The sequence below is a fragment of the Mobula hypostoma genome, chromosome 13 (assembly GCF_963921235.1).
Source record: "Mobula hypostoma chromosome 13, sMobHyp1.1, whole genome shotgun sequence".
Taxonomy (NCBI): domain Eukaryota; kingdom Metazoa; phylum Chordata; class Chondrichthyes; order Myliobatiformes; family Myliobatidae; genus Mobula; species Mobula hypostoma.
In genome coordinates, this window is record NC_086109.1 from 14,286,726 (window position 1) to 14,300,090 (window position 13,365).

General features: G+C 42.2%; 1 protein-coding gene across 1 annotated transcript in view; it reads right to left on the reverse strand.

Moving 5' to 3' along the window:
* ren (renin) overlaps window positions 1-13,365 on the reverse strand; it is a 68,509-nt gene that overhangs the window by 17,247 nt on the left and 37,897 nt on the right. The window contains exon 7 of the mRNA XM_063066442.1: window positions 10,698-10,842. Coding sequence (XP_062922512.1) covers window positions 10,698-10,842 — 145 coding nt within the window. The remainder of the gene's footprint in view (window positions 1-10,697; window positions 10,843-13,365) is intronic.

Consider the following 13,365-nt stretch of genomic DNA (forward strand, 5'->3'; position numbering starts at 1 on the left):
CATAACTCGGTAACCCTAACCATAGCTCATCCATAACTCAATAACCCCAACCATAGCTCGTCCATAACTCGGTAACCCTAACCATAACTCATCCATAACTCAGCAACCCTAACCATAGCTCATCCATAACTTAGTAACCCTAACCATAGCTCGTCCATAACTTGGTAACCCTAACCATAGCTCACCATAACTCAATAACCCCAACCATAGCTCGTCTATAACTTAGTAACCCTAACCATAGCTCGTCCATAACTTAGTAACCCTAACCACAGCTCACCATAACTCAATAACCCCAACCATAGCTCGTCTATAACTTAGTAACCCTAACCATAGCTCGTCCATAACTCGGTAACCCTAACCATAGCTCGTCCATAACTCAGCAACCCTAACGATAGGTCCTTGGAATGTGAGAAGAAAAAGGAGAACCCGGAGGAAGCCCACATGGTCAGGGACAACATACAAACTCTTTACGGACAACGGCAGGAATTGAACCCCAGTCGGTGATCGCTGGCACCGTTACGCAATTGCGCTAACTGCTACGCCACCCTGCTGCCAGTGGTTCAGCTCCAATATTCAAGAAGTTCTGAACGAGCCAGGACAAAGCAACCTGCTTGATCGATGTAGCATGTACCACTCAACACGTTCAGCACCTCCACTTCTGTGGACATTAGCTACAGTTCAGTAACTTGGCCAAGATGCCCCGACAACATCTTCCAAACACACACAGCCTCTGCCACCAGGAATTTAGGAGCATTGGAACACCAGCACCAGCGGATTCCTCCTCTAATCACACAGTACTTTGAGTTGGAGATATATCACCATTCCCGTATTGTTGCTCAATCTAAACACCGAACCTTCCCTGAGTAAACCATAGGGTATAGGAGCAGAATTAGGGCCCATTGAGTCCACCCCGCCATTCCATCATGACCGATTTATTTTCCCTCACAGCCCTATTCTACTGCTTTCTCTCCATAACATTTTGACACTGACTAATCAAGAACATATTAACCCCCTCTTTAGGTATACCCAATGACTTGTCCTCCTCAGGCATAAGTGGCAATGAGTTCCACAGATTTACCACACTCCGGCGAGTGGAAGTTTCTTCACCTGAAGGACTGTAGCAGTACAAGACCCACCACCAAAGCCACTGAGAACTGGCAATGGCTACTGGCCTTACCAGGACGTCCAAACTCCATTAATTAAAACATAGAAACATAGAAAAATAGAAAACATAGAAAAGTAGGTGCAGGAGTAGGCCATTCGGCCCTTCGAACCTGCACCGCCATTTATTATGATCATGGCTGATCATCCAACTCAGAACCCCGCCCCAGCCTTCCCTCCATACCCCCTGACCCCTGTAGCCACAAGGGCCATATCTAACTCCCTCTTAAATATAGCCAATGAACTGGCCTCAACTGTTTCCTGTGGCAGAGAATTCCACAGATTCACCACTCTCTGTATGAAGACGTTTTTCCTAATCTCGGTCCTAAAACGCTTCCCCTTTATCCTCAAACTGTGACCCCTTGTTCTGGACTTCCCCAACATCGGAAACAATCTTCCTGCATCTAGTCTGTCCAATCCCTTTAGGATTTTATACGTTTCAATCAGATCCCCCCTCAATCTTCTAAATTCCAACGAGTACAAGCCCAGTTCATCCAGTCTTTCTTCATATGAAAGTCCTGCCATCCCAGGAATCAATCTGGTGAACCTTCTTTGTACTCCCTCTATGGCAAGGATGTCTTTCCTCAGATTAGGGGACCAACACTGCACACAATACTCCAGGTGTGGTCTCACCAAGGCCTTGTACAACTGCAGTAGTACCTCCCTGCTCCTGTACTCGAATCCTCTCGCTATAAATGCCAGCATACCATTCGCCTTTTTCACCGCCTGCTGTACCTGCATGCCCACTTTCAATGACTGGTGTATAATGACACCCAGGTCTCATTGCACCTCCCCCTTTCCTAATCGGCCACCATTCAGATAATAATCTGTTTTTCTATTTTTGCCACCAAAGTGGATAACTTCACATTTATCCACATTAAATTGCATCTGCCATGAATTTGAACACTCACTCAACCTATCCAAGTCACTCTGCATCCTCTTAGCATCCTCCTCACAGTTAACACTGCCACCCAGCTTCGTGTCATCCGCAAACTTGGAGATGCTGCATTTAATTCCCTCATCCAAGTCATTAATATATATTGTAAACAACTGGGGTCCCAGCACTGAGCCTTGCGGTACCCCACTAGTCACCGCCTGCCATTCTGAAAAGGTCCCGTTTATTCCCACTCTTTGCTTCCTGTCTGCTAACCAGTTCTCCATCCACATCAATACCTTACCCCCAATACCGCGTGCTTTAAGTTTGCACACTAATCTCCTATGTGGGACCTTGTCAAAAGCCTTTTGAAAATCCAAATATACAACATCCACTGGTTCTCCCCTATCCACTCTACTAATTACATCCTCAAAAAATTCTATGAGATTCGTCAGACATGATTTTCCTTTCACAAATCCATGCTGACTTTGTCCAATGATTTCACCACTTTCCAAATGTACTGTTACCACATCTTTGATAACTGACTCCAGCAGTTTCCCCACCACCGACGTTAGGCTAACCGGTCTATAATTCCCCGGTTTCTCTCTCCCTCCTTTTTTAAAAAGCGTGGTTACATTAGCCACCCTCCAATCCTCAGGAACTTGTCCAGAATGTAACGAGTTTTGAAAAATTATCACTAATGCATCCACTATTTCTTGGGCTACTTCCTTAAGCACTCTAGGATGCAGACCATCTGGCCCTGGGGATTTATCTGCCTTCAATCCCTTCAATTTACCTAACACCACTTCCCTACTAACATGTATTTCGCTCAGTTCCTCCATCTCACTGGACCCTCTGTCCCTTACTATTTCTGGAAGATTATTTATGTCCTCCTTAGTGAAGACAGAACCAAAGTAATTATTCAATAGGTCTGCCATGTCCTTGCTCCCCATAATCAATTCACCTGTTTCTGTCTGTAGGGGACTTACATTTGTCTTTACCAGTCTTTTCCTTTTTACATATCTATAAAAGCTTTTACAGTCAGTTTTTATGTTCCATGCCAGTTTTCTCTCATAATCTTCTTCCCCTTCCTAATTAAGCCCTTTGTCCTCCTCTGCTGAACTCTGAATTTCTCCCAGTCCTCAGGTGAGCCACTTTCTCTGGCTAATTTGTATGCTTCTTCTTTGGAATTGATACTATCCCTAATTTCCCTTGTCAGCCACGGGTGCACTACCTTCCTTGATTTATTCTTTTGCCAAACTGGGATGAACAATTGTTGTAGTTCATCCATGCAACCTTTAAATGCTTGCCATTGCATATCCACCGTCAATCCTTTAAGTGTCATTTGCCAGTCTATCTTAGCTAATTCACGTCTCATACCTTCAAAGTTACCCCTCTTTAAGTTCAGAACCTTTGTTTCTGAATTAACTATGTCACTCTCCATCTTAATGAAGAATTCCACCATATTATGGTCACTCTTACCCAAGGGGCCTCTCACGACAAGATTGCTAATTAACCCTTCCTCATTGCTCAAAACCCAGTCCAGAATAGCCTGCTCGCTAGTTGGTTCCTCGACATGTTGGTTCAAAAAACCATCCCTCATACATTCCAAGAAATCCTCTTCCTCAGCACCTTTACCAATTTGGTTCACCCAATCTACATGTAGATTGAAGTCACCCATTATAACTGCTGTTCCTTTATTGCACACATTTCTAATTTCCATTTTAATACCATCTCTGACCTCACTACTACAGTTAGGTGGCCTGTACACAACTCCCACCAGCGTCTTCTGCCCCTTAGTGTTACGCAGCTCTACCCATATCGATTCCACATCTTCCCGGCTTATGTCCTTCCTTCCTATTGCGTTAATCTCTTCTTTAACCAGCAATGCCACCCCACCTCCCCTTCCTTCATGTCTATCCCTCCTGAATATTGAATATCCCTGAACGTTGAGCTCCCATCCTTGGTCACCCTGGAGCCATGTCTCTGTGATCCCAACTATATCATAATCATTAATAACAATCTGCACTTTCAATTCATCCACCTTATTACGAATGCTCCTTGCATTGACACACAAAGCCTTCAGGCACTCTTTTACAACTCTCTTAGCCCTTATACAATTATGTTGAAAAGTGGCCCTTTTTAATGCTTGCCCTGGATTTGTCGGCCTGCCACTTTTACTTTTCTCCTTACTACTTTTTGCTTCTACCCTCACTTTACACCCCTCTGTCTCTCTGCACTGGTTCCCATCCCCCTGTTGTGAACTAACCTCCTCACGCCTAGCCTCTTTAATTTGATTCCCACCCCCCAACCATTCTAGTTTAAAGTCACCTCAGTAGCCCTCGCTAATCTCCCTGCCAGGATATTGGTTCCCCTAGGATTCAAGTGTAACCCGTCCTTTTTGTACAGGTCACACCTGCGCCAAAAGAGGTCCCAATGATCCAAAAACTTGAATCCCTGCCCCCTGCTCCAATCTCTCAGCCACGCATTTATCCTCCACCTCATCGCATTCCTACTCTCACTGTCGCGTGGCACAGGCAGTAATCCCGAGATTACTACCTTTGCGGTCCTTTTTCTCAACTCCCTTCCTAGCTCCCTATATTCTCCTTTCAGGACCTCATCCCTTTTCCTACCTATGTCATTGGTACCAATATGTACCACGACCTCTGGCTCCTCACCCTCCCACTTCAGGATATCTTGGACACGATCAGAAATATCCCGGACCCTGGCACCAGGGAGGCAAACTACCATCCGGGTCTCTGGACTGCGTCCACAGAATCACCTATCTGACCCCCTTACTATTGAGTCCCGTATCACAACTGCCCTCCTCTTCCTTGCCCTACCCTTCTGAGCTACAGGGCCAGACTCTGTGCCGGAGGCACGGCCACTGTCGCTTCCCCCAGGTAAGCTGTCCCCCACAACAGTACTCAAACAGGAGTACCTATTGTTAAGGGACACAGCCACCGGGGTACTCCCTATTACCTGACTCTTCCCCTTCCCCCTCCTAACCGTGACCTAAACAAAGAAATAAGTAGACAAATTGAGTGATTTCATGCATGATTACTACAAAAATATACTCATTGGTCTTGATTCTCTGTAAAATACAAAACTTCATTGTCAGATACATTCAAACATGCCAAATTAGGAATCCAGATGAAAGGAACCACATTTCTGATACATAACTAATAATCTGTCACAGACACAGTCGCTGAGCATATGATCTCATACATCTGTTTAGGATAGCTAATGTTTGCAAATGTTAACTATTTTTTGCATATTTATTGACAAGATGAAAACAAAAGAGCCTTCGTCTATCTTGGTTGAAATAAGCACTTTTCTGCTTAGGTAGATATATTTAAGCTTACACCCATGAACATCACCTACTCTGCAAGTTGCTTTCTAACGCAAGGTTTCCTTAATGCTATTGCAGTCATGATTAAACTGAGATGGAACACCTATTCCTGACTCAAGACATCCCAAGATGATTCATGCCCAATTAAATGCATTTAGAACTGTAATTTTTCCTGTAGTATAGGAGGGCAGCCGGCGGCCTCATACCCATGTGAGATAGGGGCATGCCTGTCCTAGTTTAACTCAGCTCCGGCGGTCTAGGCGGGTGAGATCCAATGGCCGTGAAGGCAGATCTGCAAGGCTGCACGGAGAGCGAAGGGTATGACAAGGAACAGAGTGCATCACGGTGAACCACTGCAACCGAGGATCCGAGTCCATGACGCTTATTAATATCGCTGGACCCAGACTTCTGATGTTGAGAGAGTGGAACGGCTCCAGCACAATGGCTTTTCCATTTTAAAAACTCTCGTCAGACATGATGGACAACCACCATAAGAAGACGTAGCATTTTACTTGAAACACTAGAGTCTGAAATGGTGAATGTGAAACTTCTGGATCATCATAACAAAAAGCCCTGGTTTACTGATGTCCCTCAGGAAAGGAGTCTGCTCACCCTAACCCAATCTGGATAAGCTTACTCATGATGTCACATCTATCATTGTAATTTCGGCGTATCTTAACTACACCTGAAATGGCTCAGCAAGATATTAAAGCCCAAGTAGGGGTTGGGGAATGTAACAATAAATGTGAGGCAGCGCAGTAGCGTAGTGGTTAGCCTAGTGCTTGGGTTCAATTCCGCCGCTGTCTGTAAGGAGTCTGTACGCTCTCCCCGTGGCGACATGGGTTTCCTCCAGGTGCTCCAGTTTCCTCCCACATTCCAAAAATGGACGGGTTCGTAGATTAATTGGTCACATGGGTGTATTTGGGTGGTGTGGACTTGTTGGGCAGGAGGGCCTGTCCCATGCTATATCTCTAAATACATAAATAAATGAAGGCCTTCTTTTCAATCTCAAACATCTTATAAAAATATTAGCACCACTCACAACACACTGGAGGAACTCAGCAGGTCAGGCAGCATCCTCCAGCGTGTTGTGAGTGTTGCTTTGATCCCAGCACCTGCAGATTATTTTGTGATTACTATAACAGTAACTATACTTGTACATCATTTAACGTACAAAGTATTCTTTCCTAGATAAGATGCCCAAAACTGCTCACAGTACTCCAAGTGCGGTTTGACCAATGCTGTATAAAGCCTCAGCTTTTAGATAAAAGCATCCTTTCTTTTATATTCTAGTCCTCTTGAAATGAATGCTAACATTGCATTGCCTTCCTTACTACCGATGCAACCTGCTTTATCCTTTCAGGAATCCTGCACTAAGACTCCTAAGTCCCTTTGCGCCACCCTCTACCATTTAGTTTAAAGCCTTATCCACTACCCTAGTTACACGATTTGCCACTGGTTCCAGTGTAGTTCAGATGAAGACCGCCCCATTGGAACAGTTCCATCCTTCCCTAATACTGGTGCCAATGACCCAAAGATACAAACCCACTTCTCCCAAACCATGCTTTCCGCCACACATTTAACTCCCTAGGCGTATCGACCCTGTGCCAGTTTGCTTGTGGCTCAGGTTACAAACCGGAGACTATTACCTTTTTGTTTCTGTGTTTTAATTTAGTCCCTAGCTGCTCAATTTCCCTCAGCAGAACTTCTTTCCTTTTCTACCTACGTTGTTGGTACCCACTTGGATCAAAGTTATTGCATCTTACCCCTCCCACTTCTAATTCCTCTGCAGTTCAGATGAGATGTCCCGAACCCAAGCACCTGACAGACAACACAACCTTTGGGACTCTTGATATTTGTGGTAGAGAAATGTGTCTATTCCCCTTTCTATACTATCCCTAATTACAATTACATTTCCCTTGTCTCTCCCCCGTCGTGAATGGTTTCATTGTACCACAGTCTGGTTGCTCATCCTTCCTATAGCCCCCACTCTCACCCACACAGGGGGCAAGAATCTCAGATCTGTTGGAAGAGTTCGAAGGCTGAGGCTCCTCCAGTACTATCTCTTGGATCCCCCTCCTCTCCTTACTCACACTCATACCCTCTTGTCCTGAACGCAGACTGAATTTGAGGCAGCTAATCTAATGGCTGTGCCTGCTGCCAGATACACAGTCTCCGGGTAACCCTCCCCCTCCCAGATGTGCCACAGTGTTCAAACCACAGATTCAGAATCAGCATTGGGCTTATTATCTCAAACATTAGAAATCTGCAGATGCTGGAAATCCAAAGCCATGCTCACAAAGTGCTAGAGGAGCTCAGCAGGTCAGGTGGCATCTACAGAAAAGAGGAAACAATTGACATTTTGGGCCGAGAAGAAGGCTTTCCACCCGGAATGTCGACTGTTTACTCTTTTCCATAGATCTGGCCTGGCCTGCTGAGTTCCTCCAGCATTTTGTCTGTCTTGCTTTGGGTTTATTATTACCATCTTATATGATTTTTTTGTGGCAGCAGTACAGTACAAAAATATAAAATTACTATCATTTCCAGAATAAACGTAGTGCATAAAAACAGAATAATGAAATAACGTTAATGGATTCTGTAATATATGGATCTATTTATTTTAGAGCAATGACCCCCTTTAGCACTAGGTGTCGATCTGTGTCTGTGTATGTGCTGTTGTCTACACATGTGTATTCTCTCTCTCTCTCACTGCAATGGGAATACACCAGTTAAAGCCATCTCTTGCATGCGTGCCTTTATTTAATATATAAGTAGGTGTGCACGGACACAACAAGTTGGCGATGAGTGCAAACCTGAATGTCAGAAAATATATTGAACTGCACCGACAGCTACGGGACGAAACAGTAAGAGTTAAACAGCACAAGAAAGCTGGGGGACCCATGAATAACAGTGAAAGACACGCTGAATTTAAAGCGAAGAAATGCGGCGATGGTTTCAGTTGGGAAAGTTGACGAATTTGATAGCGATATTGAAGGCTGGGAGTCGTATCTCTAGAAAGCTGAAGAATATTGTAACACAAACAACATGGAGGAGCAAAAGAAAGCCCCTACATTCCTTAGCTTATTGGGTGCAAGGGTGTCCAGTCTGTTACGCAACCTAGTAACCCCTGAAAAGACAGCAAGCAAGACATCTAATGAAATTGTTAAAGTTTTACAAAATCACTTGAGCCCTAAACTGCTGGCAATAGCTGAGAGATTTAGATTTTACAAAAGGAACTAGTCAAAAGATAAAAGCCTTTCTGAATACATTGCAGAACTGTGCAAACTTTTCCAGCACTGTGACTTTAGAGATGGACTTACTGAAGCATTAAGGGACAGGCTGGTATGTGGCATGCTTGGTCAAAGCACTCAAAAGAGGTAACTGTCTGAAAGAGACCTAACACTAGAACGGGCATTGACTATTTCAATATCGTTAGAGACTGCAGCAAAGGATGCAGCAGAATTACAGAAAAGGAGGTTAGAATGTGAAATGCACAAAATGTCCCTGAATGGCGCAAAAAGCCAAAGACGTTGTCAATGTGGCAAATCCTCCCATGATGCAAATGACTATTGGCTCAAAGAAATATCTGCAGAAAGTGTCACAGACAAGGTTACATAGAGAGAGTGTGTAAGGCAGACAAAAATAACAGCCGAGTGGAAAGTCTCAAACACAAAACTAAGCAAAAGCATAAAGTGACTGAATGTGAAACAGAATCAGACAATATAGAGTCTGGCAAAGGTGAGCTGTTATGTCTAGAATTGCATAGTATTACTAAAGCAGATCACAAAATCATATGGATCACAATAGATGTCTTTGGTGCCAAACTGAAAATGGAACTGGAAGCAGGGTCAACTTTGTCTATAATTTCAGAGGATGACTGTTTTCTGAGATGCCATTAGAGACTTCAGTGATGCTAAGGACTTACACAGGTGAAAATGTGTCCCCCAAAGGCAAACTGCAAGTAAAAGTGATGTATGGAGACCAAACACAACGTTTAGAGTTTTATGTATTGAAAAGTGGAGGTCCAGCACTTTTCAGATGTGAATGGTTGAGAAAAATCCAACTAGACTAGTGCTCAGTCTAAGCTCTCAGTGTGGCATCACCAGGCAATGGCAGCCCAGTGGTAGCACTAACCAGAGACTGGAACAGCTGATTAATGCTAATGAGAAGAAGTTTGAGAAAGGGATTGGCAAACTCAAAGGCCTGAAGGCTAGAACTGAACTGGATGAAGCAGCAACATTGAGATACAATAAAGCACATCCAGTGCCTTACATCACTTGCTGCAGAAGTGGTCACCAGGGACCACAATAGGGTCCACCAGCTCCCACATCATATAACTTCAGCACATCACCTGATCCTACCCTACTTGATTTAATTAGCTGTAATTGGTGTCTTTTTATATTATTCCTATTAAATAAAAGGTTGGCACGGTAACATAGCAGTTAGTGTAATGGTGTTACACCACCAGCAATCAGTGACTGGGATTCAATTCCCCAACGCTGTCTTTGAGGAGTTTCTTTGTTCTCAACCATAGCCACATAGGTTTCCTCCAGGTGTTCAAGTTTTCCTCTCACACTCCATAAATGTAAGAGTTATGGTTAGTAAGTTGTATTCATGCTCTGTTGCCATTGGAAACATACCAACATTTGTGGGCTGCCCCCAGAATATAGTTGGATGGTGTTCGTCTTTGACGCAAATGATGCCTTTTACTGCATGTTTCTCCTATGGACTCGCTTTCAAAGACTCTTCATCTCATGTTCTCGATATTTATTGCTTATTTATTTTTTAATATTGTTATTTTTCTTTCTTTTGTATTTGCATAGTTTGTTGTTTTCTGCACCTTGGCTGTCTGCCCTGTTGGTGCAGTCTTTCACTGATTCTATTATGGTTATTGGATTTATATGGTATGCCTGCAAGAAAATGTATCTGTGGGTTGTATATGGTGACATGTATGTACTTTGGTAATTTACTTTGAACTGTGAACTTTGATGTGACAAATAAAAGCTAATTTTTTATCCTTAAGTTTAATCTTTATGTTGTCAGTAACCTTGTTTAAGTCTCAACTACAAGCTCACTAAACAATTAATCCATTTGAGTAGTTTAAAGATTAAGGGTCTCACTTGGTTTCCCTCTCCCCCGAAAGCCTCAAAGAGCCAGTCCTCCAATAGCTGCTCAATTTGTGCTTACCATTACATGTATACTCCCCAGTATTAATCACTCATGTCCGGACTGGGATTCAAATCCAATGTCTTCTGAAGCAAAGATACAGAAAGCAGCTCACAAACTAACAATGACCAATGCAATCCTTACCTCTCCCTCTGCCAATGACGTGGCCCCAATGGCATTGATTAGGGTTGAGACAGAAGCTGCCGGCCCAGTGATGTAGGAGGAACCAGTGTCGACAACGGCCACACACCCTTCACTGCACAGTGTTAGCTCCCCATCGATGGAAATTCTGGAGGACAAAAGGAAAACAGAGATGGATGCCGTGCAACTTCCCGTCTACTAAAGATGATACAGTGAAAGTCCACATACTTTTAATACTGTCAGCAATTAAGGAATTCAGAAGGTGGATCGGTGGTTTATGGAGGACTCTGCCATTCATTTATTTGTGCTTCTGGTTACTCCCTCTTTTATTGCTATTTTGTGAGATTTTGACTGGGGCAGGATGGTTCCACGGCCTGCAGTCAATGTACAGCAGCGCTAAATTGAACATTCCTGTTTCAAGGATTCTGCAGTTTGATGTTTAATATTCTGTGTGTTTGCTTATTTTTTTTTGCCTTTTGCACGATTTGTTCTTTTTTTAAACACGTAGTGTGTTCGATGTTTTCTTTGAACGGGTTCAATGGTGTTTCTTTGTTTTGTTTTTGCCTGCAGAAAGATGACTCTCAGGGTTGTATACTGCATACATGCTTTGAATGTACTTCGAATCTTTGAATGTGCAGTCTGAAAACATTTCTTCACTACAATGTCCCTATAATTACTAACAAGAGCAAAGAGAGGGTTGAAAGATTTAATGTGGTTAACACTATGCTTGTTGGATTTGGCTGACAAGGTAAATGAGATAGTTGCTATGTGCTGTACATATAAGTAATTAGTGGGGGAGGGGGGAGGTAGCGGCAATCAAGCTAAGAATGACCAACACTGCAATGCCATTCTCTCTGTTCAATGCAATTATCCACATTCAGTGTACTACTCAACCCTGTCATATATTGTGTTCTAGTTAGCTATTGGTTTAGCCATCCTGGACAAATGACTGAGAGCAATGAGTTCAAATCTCGCCATGTCCAGTGAAATATGTGAACTTACTAGTTCCAATTTTAAAATATGGCAACGACAAATCCACTGCATTGTCATAAAAACCTGTCAGTTTGCTCACATACTTTAGGAAATTTATCTCCTATCCTTAAAGATTAACATCATGGGAATCAGCGAAGTTTGTTGGACAGGTGCTGGAACATGTCAGATTAGAACTAAAACACTAGTTTATTCTTGTGGAACATCCCTTACTAATGGAGTAGGAATTCTTACGGATGAAAACATGGCAAAAAGTGTTTTAGGACATTGGGCAATATCAGAAAGAGTGCTCCATGGTAAATTCAGAGGACAACCATTTGATTTAGCAATTATACAGGTATATGCACCAACAACAGATGGAACAAATGAAGATAGAGATAAATTCTATGAAGAGCTTGAACAAGCAAAGAATGGATGCAAATCTCAAGATATTGTTATTGTCATGGGAGATCTAAATGCTAAAGTAGGACAAGATGCTGATGGAAATACCGTAGGAAAATTTGGACTAGGGTAAAGAAATGAAAGGGGTGAGAAATGGGTAGAATGGTGCAAGATGAATAATCAGGTCATTATGAATACCTACTTTAAAACCCATCCAAGACGCTTGTGGACCTGGAAAAGTCCAGGTGATAACACTAGAAATCAAATTGACTTTATTACTATAAACCAAAGATTTAGAAATTCAGTGACTCAATGCAAAACATATCCAGGTGCAGACTGTAATAGTGACCATAACCCAGTATATGTCATGTAGAAATAAAACTTAAAAAACTACAGAAGCAAAAACCTGAACAATCCCTTGATTACTTGCAATTAATTAAAAAAGAAAACTTCGGACAAAAATTTACAATTGAAGTAAGGAATAGATTTCAAAGTCTAGAAATAGAATCTGTGGAAGATGATAGCAATCATGTAGAAATGAAATTTAACTCTCTAAAGGATGCCTTGATAGAATCAGCAAAGTCAGTGATTCCTAAAAAAGAAAAAATCACAAAGAATAAATGGATGACAGATGAAATCAAAAATCTAATGGAAGAAAGGAGATAGAAGAAAGCAAATCCTATAGAATAGAAGTCCTTAGATAAGAAAGTTAAAAGCTCATGTCAAAAAGCCAAAGAAGAATGGTTAAACCAGGAATGTGAGCAAATAGAAAGAATCCCTATTACTGATCCAAAAAGGTTTCATCAACAGAACCAGAATATCACTGGTAAAAAGCTCCTCTGTTCTTCAGGTGGATGTTTGAAAACAAAGGATGGTACCATTATCATGGAAAAAGATGAGATTATGAATAGATGGACTGAGTATATTCAGGAATTGTTTGAAGACGATTGAGGTGAAAAACCAGAAATTAAGAAAAACATTGAAGGTCCAAGTATTTTAAAATCTGAAGTTTGTAATGCAATAAATAAGATGAAGAAAGGAAAGGCAGCAGGTCCTGATGAATTAGTAATAGAACAAATTATCGCCCATGAAGATTCTGGAATTGAAAAACTTACTGATTTAATCAAAGACATTTATGAGACTGGAATAATACCAGAAGAGATGAAAAAATCAGCATTATTCACTCTTCCTAAGAAAGCTGGAGCAATAGAATGTGAATTACATAGGGCCATAAGTTTAATGAGTCATATCACCAAGATACTTCTAAGAATTTTGATGACAAGAGCTGAAGATACAAGCT